This window comes from Passer domesticus, chromosome 5, assembly GCF_036417665.1.
Source record: "Passer domesticus isolate bPasDom1 chromosome 5, bPasDom1.hap1, whole genome shotgun sequence".
In the NCBI taxonomy this organism is placed as follows: Eukaryota; Metazoa; Chordata; class Aves; order Passeriformes; family Passeridae; genus Passer; species Passer domesticus.
In genome coordinates, this window is record NC_087478.1 from 28,896,607 (window position 1) to 28,913,051 (window position 16,445).

General features: G+C 34.6%; 1 protein-coding gene across 4 annotated transcripts in view; it reads right to left on the bottom strand.

Moving 5' to 3' along the window:
* SCAF11 (SR-related CTD associated factor 11) overlaps positions 1 to 16,445 on the bottom strand; it is a 50,691-nt gene that overhangs the window by 12,306 nt on the left and 21,940 nt on the right. For all 4 annotated transcript variants that reach the window (XM_064422508.1, XM_064422510.1, XM_064422509.1 and 1 more), the window contains exons 4-10: positions 11,292 to 11,369; positions 9,496 to 9,593; positions 8,394 to 8,461; positions 7,723 to 7,778; positions 5,221 to 5,327; positions 4,203 to 4,292; positions 2,763 to 2,869 (exon numbers count right to left, since the gene is read on the bottom strand). In XM_064422508.1, the coding sequence (XP_064278578.1) occupies positions 2,763 to 2,869; positions 4,203 to 4,292; positions 5,221 to 5,327; positions 7,723 to 7,778; positions 8,394 to 8,461; positions 9,496 to 9,593; positions 11,292 to 11,369 (604 nt within the window). The remainder of the gene's footprint in view (positions 1 to 2,762; positions 2,870 to 4,202; positions 4,293 to 5,220; positions 5,328 to 7,722; positions 7,779 to 8,393; positions 8,462 to 9,495; positions 9,594 to 11,291; positions 11,370 to 16,445) is intronic.

Below are 16,445 nucleotides of genomic sequence, written 5' to 3' on the forward strand. Positions count from 1 at the left end.
ATGTGATTTTAACTCTGTACATTATTTCCCATGCTTCTGCTACAGTAAAATATTTGGCTAATGTATTCACAAACATATTTTAGAGAAGTAAGATTGGAATAAGAAAACTAAGTAACTGCAAAAAAAACCTCTTCCTACCACTTACTACTTTGTTAGCAGAACAAGAAAACCTATCACTGTATTAAATGCAAACAATCTCAAGAGAATGAATTCCATAACCACCTTGCTAGCTTTTAAAAGAACACAGGACTACAATCACATCCTCTGACCTTCCTTGCAAACACACAATAATTTGCCTGAACATGAAAAAAAAATTACTGGTTCTGGGTTTTGCATGTCTAATGATCAAATAATCACTTGAGAAAATGAAAACCAACATCAATTGTATAGGTACAGAAGGTACCATGTATTTAAAAGGAACCAAGTATTGAAAAGAAAATAACATGGTGGTAAAGAACTTCCAGAGGAATTTCAGGTGACTGACAGTATTTCAAGTATTTACTCTAACAGTCTCACCAATCATTTTGTTGTGAAGTGACTTTACAGTGGTTAAGCAGCACTTATTCAGCAACAGGTGGCTGTCTCAGACTAATTATGTCTTCAAACCTATTACAATAGCCAGGAAACCAAGTCAGATGTTACACGACATTTCAAATTTTAATATCTGTGACAATTTTCTTCATGGGAGAAGAAATCATCTTGCAATAATAAAAAAACCCCAGCAGAATACAAGTGGAATGTGGGAATCTGGACAGAATAAAAAAGCGAGTTATTTTTCTAGCACGTTCAAAATCTACATGTGAAGCACAAACCCTTTTTTAGCATGCCCTACTACTTGTAAAATTTTAACAGAAAAGCTTCACAAGCTTTGGACTTGGACCAAATAAAAGGCATTTCAGCTCACTGACTCTTTATTGAAATATATTTTAATCACACAAAAACTGCATAATGCCAGCATAAATCTTAGTGGTATTTGTAGATTCACTAAAGCATTTTCAGGTCAAGTTAGTAAAACAGACTGTTTAATGGTAACACACTACTAAAACTGCAGCAGCTACAGGGATGATTCAGACACTACAGTTATATGGTCACCATTGATATTTGTATGTCTCCTTGTACAACCCTGGAAGCCAGTGTCAGCTGTTACTCTGCTGCAAAACTGTATACTTTAGGTGAGATCAAAAGTTGAGAGAAGCATAAAAAGAAAATTAAAACCACTTATGCTATGATGTTTCAGGCACAATTTAGTAAGAAATTAAAGAGCCAGTTTGCATATTTTTAAAAATGCATTTGTTTTCTTCATTCTCCTTTTCTTCACCTTTTTAAAAAGTCAGTGTCATTTTATATATATACTTGCTGTGCATCTCAAGCAATATTCAGATAGGTTTCTCTTTACCTTTGTCATTACCCTTTCTTATGCATGTCATTCTTTTACTCAGATGCTATATAAAAATGGAATGGGGTAGGAACAGTTACTCAACAGAATGTGACTAAAATCCTCCAAGGACATCTTCATATCCACAATCCCCTTGTTTTACTAGGTAATCTTAAGACTCTTACTTCTTGCATGCTCCTTATCAATAGAAAGTATTTAAATAAAATGTGAAGATGACTTAAAACTCTGAATCTTAAAACCCTGTAGTGGCACTCTCTTAAAATTCAATCTTTGTCCACAGTACAAGTATCAAAATTCTAATCAAAACAACTGACAAGATTCTGCTCTAAAGATAATTTTTTAATGCTTCTCGTGCATCCTAACAAAAAAGCTTGACCACAGATGTAGAAAAGTAGACAGCGATGTCAAGAGGTACAAGCTAGCACGTATATTACCAGAAACAAAATGGTTATGGATCAGTTACATTTCACTGAGACCTGAGGAAGCAACCTATCCATTTTTCACTGGGAAATGTGGAGGTGAAATACATGCCTTTAAAAAGAATAAAGAATACGAATGCAACTTTTTTAATGATCCTACTACTACTTAATTCCTTCCAGCAATTTATTTCCACACAATTTTCATAAGCCAGGAGACCCAAATCTGTCCTATCTCTTTGCCTACTAGACAAGTGAAAATGGTGTGATTCCCAATTCAAAGAATGTATTAACTCAAGCTTTATAAAATATGACTCCTTTGTTTCTACTTCTTTGAACTTGTGCAGTGTTTTGGAAGAGAAACTACATTCTTGCTGAGTATGGAGACAGAGGCTGCTACAGTAACTGAAGGAAGGCAATTCCTTCCACGTCTTGTCTTCTGCTGCTTCCCTGACAGACCATGGAGCTGCAGTAGTTTTGCAAGGTTTTGCCCTGTAGAGCTTGTAGGCAAATTGAAAGAGATCCTTACATTTCACTGCTTCCTGACTAATGTTCTTCTCTGCTAGAAAGGTTTGCTCCTCACACTGCACAATATACCTCTGAAATATGCCATTCATAATGCATCAAAATAAGATTTATCCTCGAACAACGGGAAATGAAGAAAGAAGAGCATGAATGGAGAAAATATTGCAATTAGAAATGGAATTAAGGTACAGAAATACTTATTAATCTTCAAAAGAATAAGTTACACCAGCTTTGGGGTGGATGATTCATGTTCTGTATTCCTATTTCAGAAATAAAGTAGCTGACTTTGAAATAGTACCAAACTGCATCAAAACATATTTTCTTTTCCCCCATTAAGTGTAACTAACTCTATTTGATTTCTCATAATCATATTTTAACAATACTCCACACGAGCTATAAAGAAAACTTACAAAAAAAAAGTTTACCAAAGTTTTCCAAAGGCCTGATATTTGTTGGAAGAACTCTTCCAGCCACTGCAGAAGAAGTGAGAAGAAAGGTCTCAGCTTCAGCTCCATAAGATATTAAAGGAACACTGCAAAGTAAAAGCAAAAGCAGTAACATTAGTTGTTTTAGCTGTTTGCAGCAAGTCTTGGAAACAATGCACAAAACCAAAACACATTAGGCAACTACAATCGTTTTAACTTCACCAGAGCTGGAGGGAAACACAACACTGGCAGTGAACAAAACTTTCCTTGTCATATTTAATTTCAGGTTTATTTTACTGCCTAATCTATTAAAACTCTTTGAACAAGGTATGTTATGTTAAAGCAATATACATCTGACTTTCTTTAAAGTCAAATATAGAACAGTAATAGGCCAGTCCAAAGTAGTAGGTTATAGCACTGGAAATAAGGGAATGAGTGCTGATTTAGTACTTCAGCAGAACAACAGCCTTTTCTGCAGAAAAATGAGAAATAGTCTACATAAGAATTTAGAAAATACTCCTTTATTTTTTTCTTCATACAAACAAAACAAAAAAAATTTATTCAGACTCCCTCAGAAAACCTTGGTCAAAAAGAGATTTCAGATAGAGATCTACAATTTTTGCATTATTGCCGAGTTGGAATGAAACTTCTCCTAAGAAAATGTACATGTAATAAATTTATTATTTCAATCCCAGATGAAATTTTTATTATAATTTAAAAACTCTTCACTTGCAATTTTAAGTTTAATCTTTTTTTTTTACACCAAAAAAAGCAAAGAAATAGGTAATGAAATTAAGATCATAGAACCAATTTCTTATTGTCTTGTTTTAAAATCAAGTTATTTTTATGGTTCTGCTTTATACTCACAAAAATACCCTGAGGGTATGCTTTAACACACATCTGTTGCCTGACAAAAAAACCCATAGAATAATTTTATATTCTGTGTTTCACTTGACACAACTCCTGTTCGTTCTTTTTAGATGTAAACAGGATATTTTTATAAATGATTACAGAAAAAGTGATAGAACCAACCCATGAAAGCAGGGTACAGAGTGCTGTGGGGAATCAGAATCAGACTGATGTTAAAGCAAGCATAGTCTGATATCTAGGGACAGAAATAATTTTAAAAGCTCATTGAATATTAGCTTCCAAATAGAAAACATATTCAAATTCAAATTTCTGTGAAAAGCTGAAATATTAAGACGCACAAGTCAGTGGAGCTACTATGCTTGTCATGAGTACCAAAAAAAGTATTAAGACATACAGAAAAAAATCTATTGACATAAAAACACCAAGCAGCAAATACACAAAAAAATTTAACAAGTTAAATGCAAACATTATTTAGTCTAATAAAAGTTACATTCTGTCTAAAGACCAATTTGAATAAATCAAACTCCAAACTTGAAGTATGAAGATCCACCACGAATCCAAAACACAGACCTTTCAACTCTAGCAATCAGAGATGAACAGGACAATTCCAGTTCTTGTCTCTTCTGTCTGATCCCTGAATTGATTTCTGTGAATTCTGTACTGAAAGACAAATTTCATTCAAGAAGTTATAAAAAGTAACTTTGTACTATGATAATTTTGTATTTCAGTAACTGCTCCTATCAATGAATTTAATTTAACTGTATTAGAACTTTCAACAGTCATAATTAAACTAAGCAGTGGTTATTGCTTAGAGGAAAATCACAGTCTCAGCAAACATAAAAGAAGTCCTAAATAAATACAGCAGATGGAATGGAAAACAGGAGATGAAATGTGTCTGCTGGAGAGTTGAAAGATGGAGAAACTTTACATCCTTGACTAATAAATTCTGTTGCATGGATGGCAAAAAGTTAATCTTTTACAGACTGTCAAAAACATACATATTTTTTTTTTAATTGGGCCATATTATACAAATAACATTCTTTTAGACTGTTCTTTTTCTTCCATCTATTCAATGAAAATTTATTTATACATGCATTCTTAAGTATTAGGCTAAATTAAGTATTTTGCTTCATGCAAAATTGCTTCATGGACGTTTAAAGTATTCATCTTGGAATCAAAGAACAACAACAAAGTAGAGTGTTTCTGATACAAACCAGGATATTAACCATTAACTTTTTTGGTAACTGCTGTTGTAGTAAAAGGGCTAAGCCTTTCCTATCCAAGGCTTCAATTCAGAAAGGAATTAAACATGAACTAAAAATAAAACTCTTGTGAAATCAATGAGATTAAAATACTCAAGTGCATGCTTCTGATGCTGAACACACGACAGAAATTGGGGTGTGCCCTTAACAGTACTCATATTAAAATGTTTGTATTTATCCTTTAACTGCTCTTCGTCAATGAATAAATACTCTGCTAATCTTCAAAATATTTCAAGGCAGTATATATACAGGTAGGAGCAGAAGGAACTTCAGAATCTATAATACAGTTGCCCATCAATTTATATGATGCACTAATACACACTAACCAGTCATTTCTACAGCTAGAAAAGGATTCTTCACTGCTACCACCAGCCAGAAGTGTGCTGAAGGAATTAGCTCTGATGCATTCATTCCAGCAGGTCTGTCTTCTGGGCTACACAAAAAAATTATGAGTTAAACCAAAATAAAATAATTAACATTAAACACATGAAGATGCACTGAAATTAAATTAGGTCAGCAAGACTTTAGTTCATAAAAAAGCGACACTGTAATAGCTCCATAGGTATATGTAGATATTTGAAGTTACAGCAAACAAATTTTCCCTATTCAGTCTCTAAGTTTTCAACAACTGCTCTTTGCAGATAAACTTCGTATTTTTTATAAAGCAAAATCTTTCATGCTTCACACAGACATTATGAATAAATAAGCCTGATCTTCACTATTGCACAATTCTGCTATCTAATGCACCACAGCAGGTACAGCTAAAGCACCTTCACACCCCTGCACAGCAATTCACCAATTGTTTTGTTTCAAGTAACAAGAAAACCTAATGAGGGTAGCTGGGATTCTCCTTTGTCCTCAGGTAAGACTATGGAATATGAAGATTGTCTTGGTGTGTCTAGTTACTGGACCCTCATAGAGGCACAACACTCAGACCCATTTCGTATTTCAAAAGTTACCACCACCACCAACAGAAACCTTCTTCACAGAAACCTCACACTTTAAAAAAACCCAATTTGATGCAAACCATAATGTCTATGCCAGATTCACATAAATTTATGCTGCTAACAAGGCCCAGCCACGCGCTGTGTGCTGGCCTGTTGCCATTTGCAGGCTTGCAGGGAGCTCTGGGGCTGCAGGGGAAAACCAACCCCAACAATAAACCATCAACAGTCCCCCAGATACTCCACTCACACTAATATATACCTACACTGATCCATTTTTGTTACAGCACCTAAAGAGCCCATACCAACTCAAATCTGACTAAAACTTTCCTGTTTACTCCCTAGGACTGGTATTTTAGAACAGGAATTTAGAATACTCCCGTAACTTTAATTCAGAAAAAAATAAACTTTGTAGTGGAATGTATAAGAACACATGTTTCAATATTCAGTCGTTATCCGTATGCTCCATCAAACTTTGGCACATAGAGCTGCTTCTGCAGGGAAAATGCCCTATTTTATCAACATAAAAATTTTAAGTTTTGCCTAAAAAACTGTCGGGTTTAAGTTTTATTCTAAGAATAATATAAATTTTAAATATTAACCTTTCTCCCTCCAATTAAAAGAGCTATCCAGATGTTCCACAGATATCCTTATGAAGTAGTTGCTAGTACATCACGGCTTTCTTTTAAACTTTGAACATTTCTTGGATAATTGAGTCCCATGCTTCCTCCTGAAGGTTTTTAATGGTTATGCTCTTGTTTATGTACCTTTTTTTTTTTTTTTTGCTACCAATACTATTTGAGACATTAATGCTATTAAACACTTCACCATAAATCAGTAATACTAAAAATGAAGGCATTCCCCAGCCATGAAGTCACATTAGTGGCTGATCTACCGTTAAGCCCTATCTTTCCAGTTCAAAACCCCCTCAATGTTGTGAAATGTACTTTAAGTTTACAGGACACCAGAACCCAAATTTCCAAATACCTGAATTAGAAGGGGCAAACCAGACCTAACAATATCTCTGACAACTATGGTGTAATGAGTACCAAACAGAAGTTACAATTCAGGACATCAGCTGCTGAAAATACACAGGATGTGCCCTATACTACCTGAAAAAAGCAGCAGCCAGAACAGGGACTTGAACAAAGCTTTTCCTTCAAATATTCAAACTTCAGGTAAGACAGAATGATGGCAAATATTGCATTTGCACTGCAGAATTAAATTTATGGCCAAAATATTTTTCTTCCACATTCATTTACAGGTATTACTATAAGTAAGAAAGCACTGATCAAAAACTTGTGTCTCAGAGAAACAAAGTATTTTTGAAAGGAAGGATGGTAGAAATCAAACAAGAGCCTTTACAGCTCCTTATAAATCTGGCATCTGGTGATCCTGTGTTTATAGGCTAAGATTTATGAACAAGAAACCTGGAAACAGAAACCTTCTTTACAGAAACCTCACACTTAAAAAAAACCCAATTTGATGCAAACCATAATGGCTATGCCAGATTCACATAAATTACTTGGTTGATTACGTCTATATATTTTATTGAAAATAATGAAAACCTTCATATAATGTTGCTTGGGTGACAGCTTGTACATGAAACCATCTTCCTTTGGATGAAAACAGGGTTCAGGATCTTATAATGTAATGTAAATTAAAATATTTACCACCACCACCAAACTAATTTTAATCTGAGAAAAGCTCCTATAACCTGGCACTATATTCTAATCACTTCAAGACAAAAATAGAAAAATAAACGAGTTTGAATCATACCAAAATTAACAAATACAAGTTAACCTTAAAAATAAGTAGGAAGGTAATCTTAAAAATGCTCTAATAAAAGAAAGCATTTACAAATGTTTCCTTATCAGAACTAACCTTGTTTATCTTCACAGAGAAAGCTTTCTTCTTTTGTTTGTCATGCAAAATATTACCTGTGGAACAATAAACAAAACTTTAGCATATTAGTTCTTGATTGTTCATCAAAATCATTAATGCAATGGGAGGTTAACAAAATGTGTATCTTGAGTGCATTTACAATGTTTACATACAAACTGAGTAAAATGAAAATGCACGCACCTTCACAATAGCTTTTTAGATACCAAGCAGTTTTTACCTCTTCAGATATTTTCTTCATTTCCTAAGTTATGAATAGACTTATCCTACAACTTTTACTGAATAAGTCCCTCAGAACAGCAACCCCAAAACACAGCTAAGTGTTGCTTGTGTTTGAACTCTCACAAAAAAACTTCTGTGAATAAAAGCTAGTCATTAGCAGTTCCCCAGCTGCCTGATGCAGAAAATTACTTGAGGCTGAAACCACATCCGTTGGAGTTGTGACTGAAATTGAAGAGGCAGTTTTCCAGTAACATAAAAACAGGAGTGTCACATACTGCAATTCTGCTCTAGACGTTCCACATTTCTACTACTTGGAATTTGAGTTTTATATACAAATGTAAGTAATTTTTAAAAGTTTATCTGGCTCATCAAGAAAAGATATTCTAGAGTTCCTTAATAAAACATAGCAATTCTGGCAAACACCAACTTACTGTATTTTTTCTTCACAATTCTGCTTAATTTTATTGTTACTGGCCCTCTGTCTGGACATACAGCTCTTCTGCAAGATCAAAAAAAAAAAGACATTAAAAAACCAGTTTCTAGACATCCAAACAAAATCCTCTCCTATTTGAAGGTATTTTTATTTTGTGCACATAAACCAAGTTCTAACTGCTATTAAAACCTGAACTTGCATCATGAATATCATCTTTTGTATATCAAAAGCCACAGTGCTTCAAACAGCTTAGGAAAAAAAAAAAAAAAAGAAAACCAATTTACACAAAAGTTAATATCCTGTATTAAATCAAAATGCTCAGTTTTGTTTGATTTCATGGCAACACATGAAAGATGTTATAACCTGCCACCATTTAAGAATATCAGTCAGTGTTGATTCAGAATGGTGAATCTTATTTTCTTATGAGTTAAAAAAGGTAATTTACCTCCAGCTATCTTTGCTGTAATGAAGTTTGCTTCACATTAAACTTCAAGAACTCTGTATTTTTCATACATTCCATTAAACACTGACTTTAGATGAGCACTACTTAGCAAAATTCATCTCTGTAATCCTGAGCTCCCCCTTATACAATGCAGCAAATGTTACAAGATAAAGTTTACGAAAACAGAAATGTTATTTCCATATAACAGAAATGTTCCCTCTCAAGCTTACTAGAATAAAATCAGTTCTTGACTACAACTATGTTTTACAGAACAGGAACATCACCAGTACTTATCATAACATGAAAGGAAAGTGGATGTTTGCTTAGAGAAACAAAGAAAAAGATTTATATTATTAGAATTTGATGTAGCCATACTTCAAAAGAATGCAAAATTTGTCAGAATTGCTTGAAAAATGGAACTTTCACAGAGCACAATGCAAGAAATACATTGCCTTTTACTTCTTCCTTGCTATTTTAATTATTTAAGTAGGAATTACAGCAATGATAAAAGTAAAAGTAAACTATCACTCATGAAAACTAACATATTTTAAAATAAAAATAATTTCACAAAATTTTCAGGCTGTACATATTAAACCAGTCGATTTTATTTCTTTTGAATATTCCAATTCAAATGCTAGAAATTACATGGCAGACCAACCTCACAAAACTTCTCATCTTCACATGGCTGTAAGTTTCCTTATTGCAGGCACAGTTTTCCTCTTCCTCCTTCCTCCTTAGCTGTTTTGTAACCTGAACCTGTGTTGTAAAATAGAATCAATCCAATCTAGAATGTCATGACACTTGGGCTTTAAACAAAGTCTCTTCAGGTCTGTACAGAAATTAAACTCAAACAGAAGGAGTAGAAAACATATCAAATCTTAGTTCTTTTTTGAAGTAGACATGACTTTGATTTCACAGTTTGGAGATTTTTTCATTTGTTTTTCATAAAATAGAAAAAAACCTACACCTTTGATATGCTATTAACAATGCCTGAGATGCATACTAAGTTCACAAGACAAAAAAAGCCCCAAACATTTTGACTGCCATGGCAAGTGTCTCAGAGCTATGCATTAGTTTCCATTAAGAATCTATAATCTAAGTTTTTTAAAACTAAGTTGGTTGTTCAGAATACACAAGGTTCACCTTGGGAAAATGCTGAACTAGCACTCAACTTAATATGCTTCCTCATAATTAAAACACACCCAATTTTCTTCTAGAGTAAAATAACTTATGTGTTTTATACAACACTGAGGTTTTTTCACATCTCAAAAACACTGAGAGCAATACAACTTTTATTTCACACTGTGAAGTTGCTTCAATGGCTACTTTGCAATTGTCTGCATTAGAAACTTTGTATTTCCTCATCCCCAAAATCTGGCTTTTTTTATGCAGCCCCCTAACATGTTAGCATTCCAATTCTGAATATCACAAAGAGAAAGCTGCCAGCTGATAGCACCACTGATGATGCTGACCACTGTGTCTGTACATCTTGGTACATATTCCATCTATTCCTACAGCTCCAGTGGCTCTTTTTCAGGGAAGGACATTTTTCTCTGCCCACCTGTTTACACTGCAATTCTGTGAACAGTCTTTTAAACTGTATTTTGATATAGCCTTTACACTTTTCCAAATGTAAACTTCAGTTTCTCTCATTTTAACTGCTTCCTTGATTTTTCAGACATAAAGAAGACAAAACACGCAAGCACGGTTTCCTAGGAGAAGGAAGCATCTCTAGCACAGCTCCTTACAGGTGACTGCTTGGGCCTCCAGAAGTGGAAGCCTGTTTTCTAAATGTCACAAAGTGAAAGACCAGCAGCTTATGAACTACTTATAAGCATAATTTCATCACAAAATTTCCAAATTGTACATGGAATTACCAGCATCTTTTTATATCCATTTTCAAGATCAGTAATCAGAAAAGGTTTTTTCTTACTTGATAAACTACTCTCCATATCAGTATTTTTAAGAAGAATTCAGAACTGAAAAAAAATTCAGATTTTGGTTGAACAACATTTAACATTAATTGATTCCTCTTGCCTTTATGTGTTTTTGTCTGAGAATTTGAGGCTGTGAACGTAGAAGATTTACCTCAGCTACAAAAAAAAAGCAATATTGCAGGATAATTGGTATAGCAGTTGTTTACAAAACCTAGTTTAAAAAACACTTTGAGACCAATTACTATACTTCTGTTCTTCGATATATCATGAACGCTCAAAGATACTAGAAAGTATCAACAGCAGCTTTATGATTATTATTACTATGGTAAATACTTGCTCTGAAAAAGTAATTAAGAATAATTCCTAGCTTCAAATATGTAATAGAAACATTGAAACGGTAATTACATTGTTAGGAAAGCTTATTTAACACATTTAATTTTATATGAATGAAAGGCTGCAGCATAACTTGGACATTCCTACCAGGGCAGTTATTTAAGGAAGTAAGACTGGAACATACCTTTATCTGCTTATCCAATGCATCCAGCCTGCACACTGCTTGAAATGGTCTGCGATCAACAGGACATGAGGCCTGTATCTGAAAAATTGTTTTTCTTATTACAAACTTGGTAATGAGCTAAGAGAAGCCTTAATTTTCTAAACTTTTATTCACTATTATAGTAGCTTACAGAAGCACACAAAATCCCAATTTGTTCACAGTAAGAATGCATTTGGACACATTATCCATACAGTCAGTATTTTGTTTTATATAAGCAGATTGCTCTTTCAGGAAAAATCTAAAGGAAACCAGAATATAACCCAGAAGTTGTGTTTAAAAAAGGAAATACATTTAATGCATTTCACATCAAGTTACCTTCATTTTCTGGTCTTTTAATTCCTTTTAGGTAACTAATTTTATACCAATGTGTCCTGATTTTGGCTGGGATAAAGCTAATTTTTCTTAGTAGCTGGTACACTGCTTTAAATTCTATGTAAGATTAATGTTGATAACACACTGAGAAGCATAACCATGTGCAAAGGTCCTCAACATTTCATATTGTTCTAACATTTTATTTCTTAGTTCTATTTTCAACAGGACGTGTGTTGCATTACGTCTCCCCCAAAACATAAAACTGGTAGTGCAAAAAGCAAACAGTGGTTATAACACATCTCCTTTGTTGCAGTCAGCAGACAACAGATTCCCACAAGTAACACATCTAAAGTTTTACAAATCAATTTTCAAGAAAAGGGAACTGAAGGCTATTTTACCCTACTGTTTGATGAAAATTTACTGGTTTTCCCTGATCACCTAAATGCTCTCTTATTGAGGCTGCACTACATCAGATAAAACACACAGAACAGTTACACAATATTAAGCACAGAAATGGGAAATTTCAACTGAAGTGCCACGTACGTGGACCATGTTGTGAATCAGCTTTAAGAAAAATCTACATTAGATATTAACTTTGACTGTGAGAGAACTCTTTATTCTTTTTAATTCCAGACATGTTTGTTGTGGGGGCGTGGTTCTTTGGTTTGGGGGTTTTGTCATCATTACACCCTCCACACCCATCTTAATTCCACTGGCCTTCAGCGGCTCAGTTCAACACTTGTAAAACAAAATTAAAAAACCAAAACACACACCCAGTCTCCAGCCCTAATTAATTCAATGAACAAGATCCAGTATAGGAACTGCATGCCCTGAAGAGGCATATAATTTCTGCAATTTAGAGAGCTACAGGGTATCTATGCAAGCAAGATGCTGTACTAGAATAACATAAGCAGCTAGGAAAAATCTGCATACGAACTCTGCCCCAAAATCCAGCCATGCACTTCATTCCTATCTTTTCATTCTAATTTTGTCCGTCTTTGCCTTCTAATTTTCCTGTTAATTCTGTTATTTTCTCAATTTCAAGAAGTGCTCAACTTCTTTTTCACATACCAGCCCTCAAACATGGAGCATTCAGGAAGTTTCCAAGCTTCTGATTTCAACTGAAGTAGATAGAACCAAACAAGATTGATTTTAAAAAAATCCAAACCCATCAAACAAACAAAAAAAATCCCCAGGGGTAGTTTCAGGAATAAGCTGTTGAAAAGAATGTAAGTTAAAGCCATCACCTACCCTTTGATGCTCTGGTATTTTGTCCTAACTAAAAACTTCCTCTTTTGGGGGATACCATTGTTCTGTGCAGTGTCATGGCCCCAGATAAGAAAACCATACTGGTAATTAAGCCAGTTCCCTAAGGACTCAGATCGTGAAGACAGTTCTTGTCCTGTAGTCAAGGCACAGCTAACCCACAGTAACATAGCAGTGCAATGTTCCATCGGGATATTTGATAGCATGCAATGTACTGTAGTTGCTGAACCCACTGCAAACATCAAGGTACGTACTTTCATTCTTAGATATACCAGATTGTAAAAGATAGGTAGGAGGAAGTTATTTTTCTTAGCCGTTTCTATTCTCGTTTCAGAATCTACCTTAGCTGAAATGTTTATTCAATACTCTCTTCCTACATTAAATTTACAGATGAATGTCAAGTTATCTTCACAAGTTTAAGTCACAGCAAGCTACGTTTATTCATTGCAATAAAGTATCATAGAATACTAAGTGTTACTAGCAGCAAATCCAAATAACAGCTGTTTTTGCTCCACTAGAAAGATGTTCAATGTTCAATTCTTCTGAACAAATGTTTAACAACTTAATACAGTTTTACACAGTAGTAAAAAGGGAGGGAAACATTCTGGAAGAGTCAAAAACTACCATTAGGTTCAGATATGTTCAGAAACAGCAGAAGCTCTTTCCCCTCCTACTCAGTTGCTTTTTGTAGCCTTAGCATTTTCTGTAAGCTGACAACATTATCACTAGAGAAATTCCAGTAAACTCAGGACATTTGGTTGTACATCCCCAGTCCTCAGGTGGAGTACAGTTGTTGGGCACCCTGAGGGAAACTAGAGGTTACTTCTGTCTAAACATGCATCAGCTCTCACCTGTCTGCTAACAAATAAAAGCAAACCTTTAAAATGTTGAAAAAAATGATAGAAAAAAACCAAAGTTCTTCCCCTGTCCCTTTTCCCAACAGCAAAACAGGATTTATACTGCTACAGAAAGGAATAAAGATAAAAAAGCCAACATTCATTACAAGAAGCAATTATGAGGAGTGGTGACCTTTAACTCATCTCTCATGTTTTTTGACAACATGGTTCAGGTAACAAAGGTGTTGAGTTTTCTTTCCTCAAGGGCAGGTTAGGAATTCTACTCTTCTGAGATTTCCATTCAGGGAACATTGTAAGTAATAGTGAATGTACACTGTACTTTTTGATAAAGAACATTGAAAACAAGAAAGAAGATGCTGAGATGGAACAAGTCTGATGAGCAGCTACCACTTTTACTGTGCACAAGGGAGAAGGTATGTAAAATGCATCAAAACCTTAGAAGAACCACAGATTTTTACAATATCTTTATTTACCGTAGCTTTAAAAATCAAAACATGCAGTACTTAATGTAATCATCAATATCATTAGAACCTCGGCATGGGTATTAGTGGCCTGCTTTCTTGGCTTCCAAACAGTTCTTTCCTTGGAAAAGCACACACTAGTAGTTCAGCACACTTCAAAATATCTTTGATTGTTTTATTCCCCACATGAAAATATTGAGAGTTTTCCTGTTAAACCTGATAACTCCACAGTGCTTTATCCTTTCACCCATCCTGTGATACTGAAAAATTCGCTTCATAAAATACATAAGCGTTCACAAAAATCTGCAAGCCCTGGAAAGTTATCCACAAGCAATATGTTTCATTTTCAGATTAAAAAAAAATAATTGTATTTTATTCGTTTTTTATTACCCTCTAGAAAAATCTCACTTTAGCTCCACAGGCATAACTTAATCTCTATATTCCTGTAACAGCTAGAGCAACACAGAACTGTGCTCTCTAAACTCAAGGAGCAATAGTCCCCGGTTTTAACTGCATCACTTCAAACAGCATTTGAACAAAGTGAGATAGGCAAAAGGATGAAGCAGTTACTATATTCCAGCCAGGAATTTTCAGAAAGCTATACAAACAAGATGCAAGTACAGAATTCAAGTTGCTGCAGTAAATCCCTCTCCCATCTTTTTTTCTTCAAGTGGCTCATAATAAAGTCTGTTCTCCAAATTTTGTATTGAAAAGCTGATAAAGAAACATGATCCTGCACTCTTAGATAATCTGTTAAACACAAATAATACCAGATTCTCCTAACTGAATTCAGACTTTAAGTGAGACAGACTGTTAAAGAAATGTCTGTATATTTCACTTCACCTTGTAATAACAGTACAGCAAAAAGCCCACAGTAACACCTCCAGCTTCAGTGAACAGGGAGACCATTACACCACATGTAGTGAGAAACACCCTCTCCACATTTTAATGAAAGTAGGAAGACATCAGAAAATGCTATTTTCTAGAAGCATGGAAAAAACTTACCATTATTTTTTTTTTCAATCTACTTTTAAAAAGCAAGTACATTTAAAAGTTTTATAGTTATACTTTAAGAAAGCACTGTTTCTGACAAGTCTTTTTTGGAGGGAAAAATCACTGATAGTAATGATACAGAGCGCAAAAGAACAGATTACAGTTTTAACACCTGATCAGTAGACTACTTAGTTACAAATCTAAACAGCTCTCTTCTCTCTAGCTACATGACACAGTTGGCTAGGTCTAAGTTCCAATTCAAAATTGCCATAAAGTGTTGACAAATTAAGTTTAATTGTATTGACACTATTGGAAGAACCGGAATAAAATGAAAACCACTCAGACTTTTGCACTGTGTTTCAACAGCATTAACATTCGTACGTTGCTACACAAATGTTCTTGCAAAATCACAAAGTGGTTGAGGTTGCAAGAGATCTCTGGAAGTCATCTTGCCCAACCCCCCTGCTTAAGCAGGGAAATAGCCAAGAACAACTGTATACTGCAAAGCAAACGTGTAATTTGCAAAAAGGTATCTAAAATCTACACTTTCCAAAACAATTTGATTAATACAGTTTTTCTGAACATCAGTTCTCAGATGAACTGTCTACGTAGAGATCACTTTGGGTATACTTGAATAATAAGTTTTTTTCCACTGTTATTTTTGGGGTTTTAGGTTCTGTTTCTCTGAACACAATCGATGTTTTTTTCATTAGTGTCATCTTAAATCTTGCCCACAATGCACTGTACTGCAGATCACTGTGGAGGTTGTTGCCACTTAAGCTGATTCTGTCCTATATCCTTCAGAAAAAAAGAATCCAGATCAGAAAGCATACCCATTAAGAATCCTAGTTATCATACAGGTAACTCTCCTTAACCTCAGAAGAATATACATGTGCAATCGTACACTCCACATACACAATGATCCAAACCTTGTATGAGCACAAAGACAATGACTACTCTAAGAACTGAACATCAACATCTATGAACAAAACACCTAAGAACATCCACTAGAAACATACTGCAAGACAGCTCTTTCTGCTAACTGCTTTATTTAGTCAACTACAGATCAGGTACAGGGCCTACCTGAATATGCCCCAACACTTTGGAGAATTTATGACTGTACATACTCCACTTCAAATTCTCCAGATGGGGAAAAAATAATGTGGGAAACCAGGACCAGAGCATGAGATAAATAAGCTTGATAGGTGAGGGTCACTGAAATCAAT